The following is a 13,003-nucleotide window of genomic DNA, read 5'->3' on the forward strand; positions in this document are numbered from 1 at the left end:
CCTGGAAAACAGGAACACCAGGGGTGGAGCGTGGAGCGGGGACGTGGAAGCCTCGATCCCGGTCCCTCAATGGTGTCTAGACTGGTGGCACCCAGCCTCAAAGCCATGAATGTCACCCAGGGTGGAGCTACTCTCCCACCACAAGGTCAAATCTCTTTATTAGTTAACAGAAGAACCCGATAATAAACAGATAATAGCCCCCGAACCACTCAGGGCTTAAATGCGGACCCTGTTTGACCTGATTTAGAGAACTTTCCTATCAGTGTTTAGTGCCTGTCTGATAAAGCGCTGATAAAAAGGGCTTTGAACTCAGGCCTTGCTTATTTTCCTTCTTTTTAAGCTGACTAGCTTAGTAATAATGGATAATGCCTCCTCCCTCCTTTCATGTAGACTCTTTTACACCTTACGGGTGCTATTAAGCCATTTAACATCTTGATTTGTTGAAAACTCTGATTAAAACTTGCAGGATTATAAATCACACCAAGAACTTACTGCAGTTGTGTTTCTAATATGGTCCATATTAAATACATTTCCTCAGTGGAATGGTTTTTGTTTTCATTTGCTCTCATTGCTTTTATGAATGGAATCTTTTTTTTAAATTGCTCAATGACTAAATAATTATATAGACCCGCAGCCGTAATTGTAATAAGCGCATTACATTAAACAGACTGCTGGAAGTATCTGAAACTGGACACCGTACTAGAAAGGCTTCCAGGACTGTTGGAAAATCGGTGAAACTTTTCAAAAAATAGTTTAACGGATCACTGAAGGAAGCACATTTATTTTATTTTAGCACTAAAGCAGGACGTGCAGCTCGGCGTGGTGGTGGTGAAAAATGTTCAAAATCTTCTGTCAAAACCTTTTAAATCACACTTCATGGAAAAATGCAAACACACGTGTGCCGTTTGCAACAAGTGAGTTGCTTTGCGAGCGGAATAATTTGACCCGGTGGTTCTAAAACAAGGGAACCAAAGCAAATGAGTCGAGTGTTTAAATGTCATCTGTAGAGCAGATGCTCTAAAATCACAGAACATCTACGTCCATTCTGCTTTTGCTAAAAATATCCACTGTCCTGTTCTCATTTCTTTCCTTTTTTGTGCACCATGTGTTTTCTTTTCTCTGTTGTCAGGCGTTCTATTTGATAAGACACAGCTATTAGTGGTAACCCTTTGCTTCTCTGGGAAAATGACTGGACACAATCAGTTCAATCAAAATCAATAAGTCACTGTCACTGAAAGACACGGTCAGCTTTTCGTTTAAAACAGAACCAAATGCAGCCAGGACAAAACAGGATGGAAATGGTTTTCATTTAGTTTTTCTTGTGCTCGATTGTGATAAAGTCCAGGATGAATGATTGTTTCCAGTAGGTTCAGAGTTCAGTGAGACTGGGCTGGTGACAGGAGGACAAGTCGGTCATGAAGGGGCCGCTACACGCCAAACGTGTCGCTGCAAACACGTTAAAAAAAGTTCAGACGTTCACTTCAACAAGCTGGAGGTCAGGGGGTCAGCAGGTCAGCAGGACGGGGTTGGCCACAGGTGACACACAGGACGCGCTGCTCAGCACCACCCCAACATCCTGGGTTTGATGCTGCTGTCTGGGTTTAACACTGTATCCATCCATCATCCATCCATCATCCATCCATCCATCCATCCATCCATCCACCCACCCATCCATCCATCCATCATCCATCATCCATCCATCCATCCACCCACCCATCCATCCATCCATCCATCCATCCATGATAATTTCAGGCATCATTTCCCAACAAATCTTGGCATTTGAGAAAGTCTAGCATCACTGGTGCACACAAAGCCATTCACACTCCTGTCATAATATAATAAGGCTCTTTAGCCCCATCATCTAAACATGCCCAGACTTGCAGGGTGGTTCTGTGTGTGTATATCTGTGGGCACAAATGTGTATTAGTAGCGTGTGTGCATTGGGCAGTGGTGGGGTGGTAGCACTCAGCAAAACTGACATTCCTCCTTTTGTGTCCACATTCCTCAGGCGGCTCCATTCATTCCGTGTGACTGCTGGATAAACCAGCGGTTGCTGAGGAGCAGGAGGAGGATGCTGGAGCTGTGTGCATGGGAGAGCATGGGCCTCAACACTCCCCTCAATAGGCCAACAATGGGTCAGAAAATGGTCCGGTGCCATGGTAATTAGACTTGAATGAGCTTTGAACGACTTGACATGTCTCCGGCTTTTCTCATCGGCAGAAGAATTTCAACATCCAGCTTTGTAAAAATTGGAGCGCATGACTGGGAAGCTTGTGCACACTCATGCACATGAATCACAGTGTCATTTTAATTCACTGTGCACTGTTTGTTGACCCCCTTGGACTTATTTAGGTACCCGAGCCCAAGCACCATTGTGTGATCAAGAAATAGTGCCACTTTATCAGGAGGCTGTTGTCGGTGCGCCTGCTGCTAATATCAAATTGACCTTTTGCTGATGTCAACATTGTGTGCTGGTTAAGCCTTTGCCCCAATATTACCCTACGAAAACATACGAACTCTGCATGTCAATAGGCCTGTTTGTGCTCTCTGCAGCCACCATTAGCATTCACAGTATAGCACCCCCCCCTCAACCCCGATGAGATGCTGCTCCCTGCAGCCAGCATTGGCCCATCCCTTCATAAGGAGCCCCCTTTTTACCATTTTAAAAGATGCATAACAATGGTGTTTTACCTAAATGTGCAGACCGGGGGGTGAGCAGGTGTGAAGAGTTAAGGGGGATTTAGCATAGACAGGATAGCGACGCTGGGAGTGAGAACAGCACTTATTAAGAAAGCAGCCAATTTCAAATTACAGATAAAAAAAATAAACAACCGAGACTAATGAACTTAGTTACACTGTGGATAAGTGCCTGTTACCTGGCTAATGACGTCAGGGGCTAAATTAATGGGATTGAAAGGAAAGAAACCCCACAGAGAGATCTGCTGCCCGGAGTGCTTCATCATCTGTTGGCAGTATGAAAACCAGATCCAGGAGAAAACACACGTGATTTACATGCTGCTCGGAGCGGCCTGACAACAACCTGGGCAGTCCATTGGAAACATAAATTCTCTTATTCATGAAGGTCTTTGAAGTCCAGAGGGTAACAAATATATGCAACATTGGCTTTTATTTATTACGTCGGGATGACGACCGGTCTCCATTTTATATCCCTGTTCTGCACTTAAACACTCAAATATGTGTTGCAGCAGGTATTTCATTATGATTCTAGTTTACATTACTGCTTAATATATAGGGTGGGCGTCCCCCACCCCCAGGCTTTAGAGCATTTAGACCAGCTTTAGTGACGATGCATTTACTTGTTTTCCAGACCTTTGACACACTTGCCACACTTCCAGAAATTTTAGAAACGTTTTCCAAAATAACTCCAAATCATGCCATCCAGAAAACGCAGCGGTTTGTGTTCTGCTGGCGTCGTTTGAGCCATTCCAGAAATGACTCAGGCTGGAAAGCGAAGCCGGGCTGACACTGAAACACTGTTGTTTGGGTTCACCCATTTCATTCAGTGGGACACAGACTCTGGGTCCTGATTTATGCTACTGTTGGAGAAGCTTTTCTCCCTGATGTTTATCTGGAACCATCTCCATAGGATTACATATCTGACCACCCAACATGGACACTAACAAAGCTTGTGGCTGGGTCGGGGGCCGAGAGGTTGGCAGGGAGGGACTAAATACATCCCACTCATACGCCCTTTGTGCCATTTAGGTTTGACCTGTTAAACCAGAGTCAAAATAGTTGAGGATTCATTTTTCTGCTGGTGTTGGTTCTTAATGGGCACAGCAGCAAACCAGTACAGACTGTTGTGATCACATACATGAAGAAAACCACATCCCTGTTGTTGAAGATAATTGGAGCTGATAAGACCTGTACATCACTCGTCGTTAATGTGACCACAACTGAACTTGTGCGACTTAATTGTGACCCGCTCTGACTTCCTGTAAACACATTACTAGTCTTAGATCTTTTTTTTGTTGCCTCTTCTTCAGTTTGGTTGCTCCTTTACTTGAGAAGATATGACAGGATATGATTTAAAGCGATGTGCACGATTCTCCCTGCGTCTGTTATATTTCACTAATACCGAATAACGAGTGGAATTTAAATCTCCCTCTGCTGCCATAGACCGCAGGACCTTTGTTTCTGCCTCCTGCAGCTTCCACCGGTTTTTGTCCATCTTCCAGTCGAGGCACATTAATCTCCAGTCAGCGGCACAGATCAGGTCAGTCAGGCGTGAAGCCCAACAGACTCAAATCTTCAATTCGCTCGAGGGTTAACCACAAAAACTGTCGAGAGGGGACGGGGAGGTATGTTGGATTGGAAGGAAAACCCGAGTCTTCAGTATCCTTTAGACAGTCACAATATTAAAGGAGCTGCTGTTGCTTTCATTCTTCTTGTGTGAAAAAAGAACTGGAAGTTCAGGAACCAAATCGTGACAGTTTCGCTCCTTCACAGCCCAGATAAATCAAGTCCAGACATACCTGACCTGCTCGAGTCTGTTGCATTTAAGTAATTCTTGTTTTATATTTATATATATCTATATATTCTGCTTATTATCTTTGCACTCCTCACTTCTAAAATGCTTCATTTACTCCTGTAAATAAGGCAGCCTGTTAAGAAATGGATGGATCATGCATGAAGCCACATGTAGTGTTACATTTCTTCCAACCTGGGCTAAAATCAGCTCGCTAAACTGTGAAATATGTATTTTACACTCTGACCAGTTGTCACCATTTAGTAGAAAAAGGAAGCAGAATGTCAGACGTGTGATGAGGAAACTCGAGTGTTTCTGTGGCTGGAGAAGATTTTATGCTTTCTGAAATTACGCCTGAGATAATCCGGCTCCTGCAAATCAGCAGTTAGCGTTCTCTGTGGTCTCTGCACATCCTCTCGCTTCCTTCTCTTTGGTTTCCACCGTCAGTAAATATAACTCACCACGTAGTCTAATGAGAGTATGGTTAGCATGGTTGCCACTCTGTCTCCATGTGACTGCTGGCAGGAGATCTGCTGCAGTAATTAGGCATGGTGAGGTAACTGATGCTGGCGTTTATGGGCATCCAAATATTCTTCCTATAACCACAATCCAACCTTGAGAGGTTGAAGCTTGTTGTTGTTTGTATTTTATTTAAAAAAGAAAGCTGGAGAAAAGTACTGAATACAAAGGCCAAAATGAAAGGTTATGAAAGCCATTCGAATGACGTTGCCAAATGTGTACACAATTCTACACATACTGTAATTGTATTTAAGTGCTGGACAAGGTTTTCATGGTCAGCAAGTTTATAACTATTCAAACAACACTTTTTTTTGGTGGAATGTGACATTATTTCAACTAAACTTTTGGAAACATAGCATCAACACGTTAACATCTCTACAGCTAGCAGGCTAATTTGGAGACAAGCTCTTATAATCTCTCAGCCCTTAAGTCATTTTTTAAATGGTGGGGCTGGTAGAACAAAAAACAAACAAAACATCAGTGTCACAAAAGAAGAATAACACTGCCAACATCAGCGTGAGTCTGCCTGAAATAATTTAGCTACCACCAAGACATAAAAGACAAGAGACAAACAGGGAGGTTTAAGTAATAACAGAGCATTTTAGAGTACAGCAGATTTAAAAGGTTCAGCCTCAGCCTCCGGGGGATGAGGAGGATCCAACAACTTTCAGGCTGAAGTGCATCCCTGGCAGGAGATCATTCAAGAAGCTCCGAGGAGAGGAGGGAGCAGAACGTTGCTTCCTCTTCTTCTTCCAGCTCGGTTCTGCAGGATATCGACTTGTTGCAGACAGCCAGTGGGGGCATTTTGAACAAGCCTGTTTTGTGTCTGCCTGCCAACATGCTCCACATGAGTAGGCCCATAACAAAGCTGTCTAATTATGAGGGTACTTGTTATTACATAAAGTCAGCATGGGTGCAGAGAGAAGGTGAAGAAAGAGGCCACATAAGTTTGAAAAACATCATGGGGATGTGATCAAAGGGCAGGTTTCTTATTTACACAATGTCATTGCTCCATCTGCCGCACTTTAGTAGAGAGCAACCGGGGGTTTTAGAAAGAACAGACTTTTTTTTGACATTAAGAGCAATTTAAATTTACACCGATCATGATTTTCTTTAAAAAAGTGTTTCAGTCATTTTATTGTTTGACTGCAGCGGGAGCGACGGTAACGTGGGTTCTCTGGTCAGTGACGACAAAACAGGAGAATAGAAACCATCACAGGGAGTGTCGGGACAAGGTAGCTCCGCCACAGCTGAGTAGCAGGTGAGGACGCGCCTCCGATCCCGGCCGTGGCCAAGTGAGGAGTCAGCAGCTGCTCCTGGAAGGTGAAGTCATCCATCACCAAGTTATCGGCCAAGTCTGAGAGGACGGGACAATGAAAAATATGTCACGGGGGGCTGAAATACAGTCACAAAAGCAGCACACGTGTGGCAAATCTGTCCTCGTGCGGCTAAATGACTTTCACAGCTGTGGCAGCAACGCTCCACAGATGTCACGTGACACAGACCGGACTGTACGGATGAATATTTTACTGGGAGTGCTGAAATGTTTAGCTATGTGGTAGAAAAACAGGATGCATGAGGTCATGTCTTAACTGTTGATATGTACATATTACAGTATCAGCTCATTGTTGAAGGGATGAATAGAACCCACAGAACAGGGACAGTGGTTATTTATGCCAGCTGACTTTAAATGAACACTAAAAGTGATTCTGTTTTGATCGGATCTGATTGACATTTCGTCTGAGATTTATTGATTGTGATCTTTCAGTCAATTTCTTACAGTAAAGACATGTGTGACAACAATAACCCGGGCACTTAAGATCATTCAACATGTGACTCTTTTGAGACTATAAAAGGAGAACAACAATGTTTTGATCCTAATTCCATAGAAGTCAGACATTTAAGGTTCAGGGGATGAAAACTACCAGGACAAAGATGACTGCTTGAATGGAACTCCTTGAAAATGAACTGTAATCTATATAGAAGAGAACCTCTGTGTCCCCAGAAGGTACTTTAACACAGCCAGTCCTCACTGTCATAGCGCATGGAAAAGATTCAAGGTATCCGGGACACAAAATCACTGGAACGATTTGGCATCTCTACATGTGGACGATTGCGTCTACTCCACGCGTAACTTTCACCTGTGCGTCCTGTGATTGCCCAACAGTAAGGCAGTAAACTGAGAATGTGGTGAACTCTCCGGCTCCCTCCGTGTTTTTCACTCAGGAAACGTGGAGCGTTGCTCAGCGGTGCTCAGGAGGCTTTGGTGCAGGCTGCAGCGCTCACCTGCTGCTCTGCTGCTTCGCGTCCACAGCTGTTCTCCCGCTGACGCTGAGCAGAACACTGTGCATGTGTGTGTGTCCCTAACATAATTCTCTCCCCGCATACGCACACGCATGTCCGTGCACACTCGACCACTGTCACATCTGAGCTCCTAAAAATAACCCAGAGCTCAGCAGTGAATTATCTGTCTTATCTGATCTGTCTGCTGTTTTCCCTCTTGGACGGGACCTGATCTAAAGGGACAGTGGGGCTGATCTATAGCGTGAGATCTGAAGGAAGGGATAGTGGCAGTCCTGGAAAGCCTTGATAGGGTCTCGCTGAAGAGAAAAGCAGAGAATGAGGCCCTCACATTTGGGTCCCACACAGGCCCCAGAGAGGACGGAGACAAACAAATCAGCCCGGCTCTAAAGAGCACCCTCAATGAGGGTCTTCACAGTTACAAGACAATCTAAACAGAAGCCGGGACACGATTAACTCGTTGTCATGTCCCGTGTCCTCCAACAATTCAGCGGGCAGCCATTTTTCAAGGCTGTGAAAGAATGATTTGTCATCTTTGACAGCGGCGCACTGTACCGCCGAGCCAATTAAGTTCAAGGTGCAATTGGATACGGCTCTTACACACACAGTGAATGAGGAGTAGGGTGCAGGGCATCGTCCAGATTGGTTTCTGCTGTGTGTGGGGGATTGAGTGGGGCTGCGAGTGTGTTTTGTGAGAAAGGAGGGGGGGCCTGAGCAGGAGATCCTTCTGTTCCTCTGCTTTACTGTGGAAAAACCATCTGTACAAAAGGAGGGGGCGGGCGCCGTTTAAACATTTCAACACGTGAATCCCCTCAGAGGAGCTGTGTTCTACAGCCTTTAAAAACAGCCCTATGGGGACAGAACGCTACACAAACATAGATATCAATGCCCCCTGCTACAGAGCTTGGACTAATAATATCCTGGTATCATAATGATGAAAACCTGCATCTTTGGGCGCGGGAGGGGGAGACATGGGAAAGAGAGGGAACAGGAAGGTGGACAGCAGACATGGACAATGGGACTACGTCCTTGCAGCTAACGGTGCCACCAGGACGGAGTGAGAGCGACTGTTCATATGGACTGTGTGAGACATCATACCTGGAATTTCACCTACATTCCTGGATTTCATTTTCCTAAAACTATTGTTTTTCTGTGGGGTCATACGCGAACCACCAACCCGGTTAAAACACAGTTTCGGCACCTTGAATTTAAGGGCTGTGTGTGAGTTAAATGATCTTTCCGCTGCGATGAATCAACCACTCGACCAGTTAATCTAGTGCTGGTAACAACCCTGAATGTTTTATCTGTTATTGGCTGAATGACTGCAGTGGGCGATGACCACCATTCCTATAAGATGGTTATAAAGTAAAGCCTGTAGACAACAGCAGTTTACCCCGAGACCTCCTTCTGTATAAAAAACATTATTATAGCAAAAACATGACCCCAGCAAATCTAATATTGTGGGGCAAATGCTGAGTGGACCACTCAGGAACACCCACTGACAAATTCTGCATCCTTCCCTCTACCTTTCAATTCCTTTAGCTCAGTGGCCAATGGCTGAGTTATTATTACCCTTGTGGCAAATGTGTACCTTCATGGTCTAGTACAGTTTATTCAGTACATGTGTGCTGGGCTCAAAGACCTTTTTTGGTCAGATAAGTATGTGGAATGTTAAGTCTCCAAACACAGGTGCTTCTTATGAAACCAGAGAGATAGTTTAGATTGCTGCTACATTGGCAGACAATGTGTGCACATAAGGCAGCAAAGCTGGTCAAATTTGATCTAGCTTCAAGATTCGGCAGCTCAAATGATATTATGGTTTCCAAGGTAAAGCAAATATTTTATCACTGGCTTGATCTCTGCAAAGCTGCTCACTTAAATAGTGATCTCAGCATATTTAGGCCTTGACTGGTTAATGTGTGTTCAACCCTCCGTTCTCTGATAGGAGCTGCTGTAAAGTCCACCAGCCGTTGTGATTTATTACACTTTTATTGATAATATCCTGTTCAGCCATTTGGACGTGCCATACTTCTGTCCATGGGATGACGGGACTGTGACTGTGTGTCTTCACACCCACAAGCTGACCACAGGGGTTTTCGGCTAGGCTTCGAGAGCCGGGCCAAGAAAAACGGGACGCCCAGAGGAGGCCCTGCCTCAGGCCCCTGCAACAGCCTCGCTCTCTGTGCTGCTGTGGCCTCGCAACCTCCACAACACTTACTGTTATTCTAGGCTGAGATCCTCCCACACGGAGGGCAAGAGAGAGAGAGACAACGCCACTGAGGACGCGGAGGGAGAGATAGAATGATGTCACGCTAACCGGGCGATGGGCAGAAGTCATTCATGAAAAGAACAAAAGGAGAGAGAACATTTGGTTGCAGAGAAACAAATCAGAAACGTCCGCATGCGTAGCATCAACGGTTGTCACGGCTGAACGGAAAGAATGAGGGAACATAACGAGAAATCAAAGCTTCAAAGAGAGTTATAAATTTTAGCCAAGGATTCTTTACAGCACAGGCTCAGCGAGAGTGGAAAGTCGTGTGTGAGACGGCCAAAAAGCCCCCAACAGATCAAACAAAGAGTTAATTCTGTACTGGAGCAAGGGGTCTTGTTCAGGGTGGAGAGATTTTCCGCGTACAGAGGGAAGCCTGTAACCCCGGGTGGCTCTGGGGTCGCCACTAACGCGGGGTCAGAGGTTGGCAGGGAGTGCCGGTCAGGGGTGTTTCTGGAGACGTGGAACAATGACGGTTCTTATCAGTGACGGAGCGAGATAGAGGCTGACGCGCAGCAAGAGCAGCCGAGCTGGTCAGCATTCCCGCTTGTCCTGGGGGATGTCCTGGTCAGTCAGCGACCAAGGAATGCATTCCTCGGATACTAACTTTATCTTTTAATAATGAAGGAAGCTGTCATCCCACACAGATCTGTTTACATTCTCCTCCCGGCTCAACAGTCGGCCGCAGGAGGAATCTTGGTCGGCCGACTCAAATGTGTTTGTTGTGCGAGGGTTCCTGCCAACAAACAGGCAAACGTCTCCTTACATTCCTGTTCCTGGAATGGCAGACGCAAGGCGCAGCCAAGTATGACAATTCAGCCGGTCTGAGCGTATATGCAGAGTCCTGTTAACCAGTGTGGCTCTTTGAGGCCTTTTTAGTGGTGAGCCTGTGGTTTCCTCAGCTGCTCAGAGTCTGTCAACAATGGCGCTCTGACATTATTCACTGCATCGCCGACTTCCTGTGAAAAAAAATCTCTGGAAAGACAAGAATCTGAGAGGCTGGACTCGAGGAGAGTTTAGGAGAGAGTAAAGGGTTAACATATAGAAATGCACACGAGCCATACTTTTAGGCCAACCATACTTTTAGGGCAAAATGGCTGCAGTGTGTCCTGTGGTGGTGAGTGGTGGAGCAGCGGCCCTCAAGAATAGTCCTCCTGTGTGCAGCATGTTTGTGCACTGCGGCTGAGCTGATGGACATGACCCAGGAATGGGCCTGGAACCAATTTAGGGTGTCCAAAAAGTGCCTGTGAATGCACATAAAGCCTTTAAGCAAACAAACGCGCTTCCAAGAGGTACACAGAAACCCTGCAAACTTCATAAACCTGCAAAATGAATCAAGCTCTCCTCTCATTTCTCATCTTCTCTGCTCCTCATGTATGGATAAAATGCAGTGGTGAAATTCCTCTCCCCCCACCTATGCTACACTGAGTCATATTCCATAGCCGGGGACACACAGAGCCTTTTAGATGGGATGAATGGCAGAGAAAGCTCGGTACAGTACTAGCCTAGCGTGTTTGCACAGATGGTGCTGAGTTTAATTATTTTTGTGTGGGGTGTGGAGAAGGTGGGGAAGGAGGAGGATGTTGAACACTGGGTCAGGGCAGTTTCGGTGTGCGTCAGTCGGAACAATGCTTTTCTCAACCTGCTCCCTAGTTTCCTAAATCGAAATTCGGAATGAATACATTTTATTATTACTTATAGGTGTAATTGGTATTCATTGTTTCCTTCCCCACCTTACACTTTTCATTCTGTCCCATGGAGTCAGGGAGAGGGGGTGCTCCACCTGGCCGTCCCCCTGTGGACAGCACCTTCTCATCTATTGGGGCAACAACTCAAATTAGGAGTTTTATGGAAGCCCGCAGATCTTTAAGGTGGAGGCAACGTGGATGGATCCACCCAGAGGTGCCAGAGCAGCATCTGCTTTATAGCTATTTGATGAAGACATGTGGCAAACACTCCCATGGAGGACAGGCGCCGTGAGACTCACCTATCAGGTGCCGTGGGTCAGAGGTCACATCTGCAGCTAATTAACATACCAGGTTCTCTTATTGGCAGCATGTAAAGCGGCCAGTCTGACATGCAGAGTAACGCTAACCCACTGTATCAAAAGGTGGGTTTGTCTCTTTCTGCTCATTTTCCCGCATTCAGACGTCTTTCATTTACTCGGCCCATTATTCCAGACATGACATTTGCAGCTGACCCGAAAGGCGAGACGAGCTGCTCTTCATAAGCCGCATGTTTCACATTACAGGAATATTTCCACTTTGTATTTTGCCAAACCCCCGCTGCTGATAAAATCCTCGCAAGCTTTTAGAAAAGCAGAGCTCCCCTTCAGGGCGGTTTACAGTGACCGAACGTCTGAGCGCAGAACTTTAACAACAGGCCTATTCACGGAGCTCCTGCTGAGCGCGATGAGGGATGCAGCACATGGCAAATGCTCATCCAACGAAACGTGAAGACACGCAGCTTTGAGCTTCTGGGCTGTGGCACAACCCTCCGACTGGATGTTTCCAAATGGCAAAACAACATTGGACATGTTTTCTTAGTCCACCAGTAAGCAGCAGACTGTTGAATGGACGCCATTATGAGTGAGTGGGAACGGAGCGGCCGTCCCTGTTTGAGCGTGCACGTTTCTGTTAAACGTGTCCACGGTTTCCCACTTTAGTTTTCCAACCTGAAACGACTCACCGTGAACACAGAGTTTGTACCAGCTTTGACTTTCTTATGTGGTGTGTTATATAATAATAAACTCAGGGAGAGCAGAAAAGTGAGTTAAGGATAACGATGAGGTCACGACAGGGAGTTCCTTGATTCGGAGGATTTAGGAAAACAGGAATCAAAGCTGATCATCCTCAAAAAAGATGGATATTTGACACAACAGACTGGAGGGTTTAAGGTTTTATATAATATTAGATAGCGGTCTTTAATACTATGGTGCCTCTCATCACCTTTTAAATGTAGTCGCACATCTGCATCAACCATTCCCACCCCGGATCAGGAGAAACAACCAAGGGGGACGGGCTGCAGACAGAACCACTGACACTAGTTTTCTGTCACATGATCATGCTTCTCTTTAGTGGCTCCTTTAAGAAGCGCTCAGCCATAACAACTCAAGTAAACACAAGCGTTCTGATTTTACAGGTGTGGACACCACAAGGGACAGTTATTAATGGTTAGACCTGTTCCTGGTGCGGAATGCTGCTGTGTGTTGTCTGAATTGTGCACGTGGTGTTTAGTAGGTGAGAAGCATTGATGGTTGGGAGTTCTGCACAGGAATCTGTAAAGAGAATGCCTGATGACAGATTAGCAGCTATACTGAGCTAATCTTAAAGCAAAAGAGCGCAGATATTTGCACCTCATCTTGTGTGGGTTGACCTTTGAACCCTTGCCCTCTTGCCCCCAACCAAAAAGAGTTTCACCTTCAC

At 45.7% G+C, this 13,003-nt stretch overlaps 1 protein-coding gene and 1 long non-coding RNA gene across 2 annotated transcripts in view; one reads left to right on the plus strand and one right to left on the minus strand.

Moving 5' to 3' along the window:
* Window positions 1–5: 5 nt before the first annotated feature.
* LOC130531344 (uncharacterized) lies at window positions 6–4,069 on the plus strand. Its single transcript, XR_008952081.1, has 2 exons — window positions 6–145; window positions 2,009–4,069. It is a non-coding gene; the product is annotated as an uncharacterized LOC130531344 (long non-coding RNA).
* A 1,050-nt stretch (window positions 4,070–5,119) lies between these two features.
* The window catches only part of gpc3 (glypican 3), a 65,064-nt gene continuing 57,180 nt past the window's right edge, over window positions 5,120–13,003 (minus strand). The window contains exon 8 of the mRNA XM_057043298.1: window positions 5,120–6,365. Within this exon, the coding sequence (XP_056899278.1) occupies window positions 6,190–6,365 (176 nt within the window). The 3' untranslated portion in view covers window positions 5,120–6,189. The remainder of the gene's footprint in view (window positions 6,366–13,003) is intronic.

Source organism: Takifugu flavidus, chromosome 9, assembly GCF_003711565.1.
Source record: "Takifugu flavidus isolate HTHZ2018 chromosome 9, ASM371156v2, whole genome shotgun sequence".
Taxonomy (NCBI): Eukaryota; Metazoa; Chordata; class Actinopteri; order Tetraodontiformes; family Tetraodontidae; genus Takifugu; species Takifugu flavidus.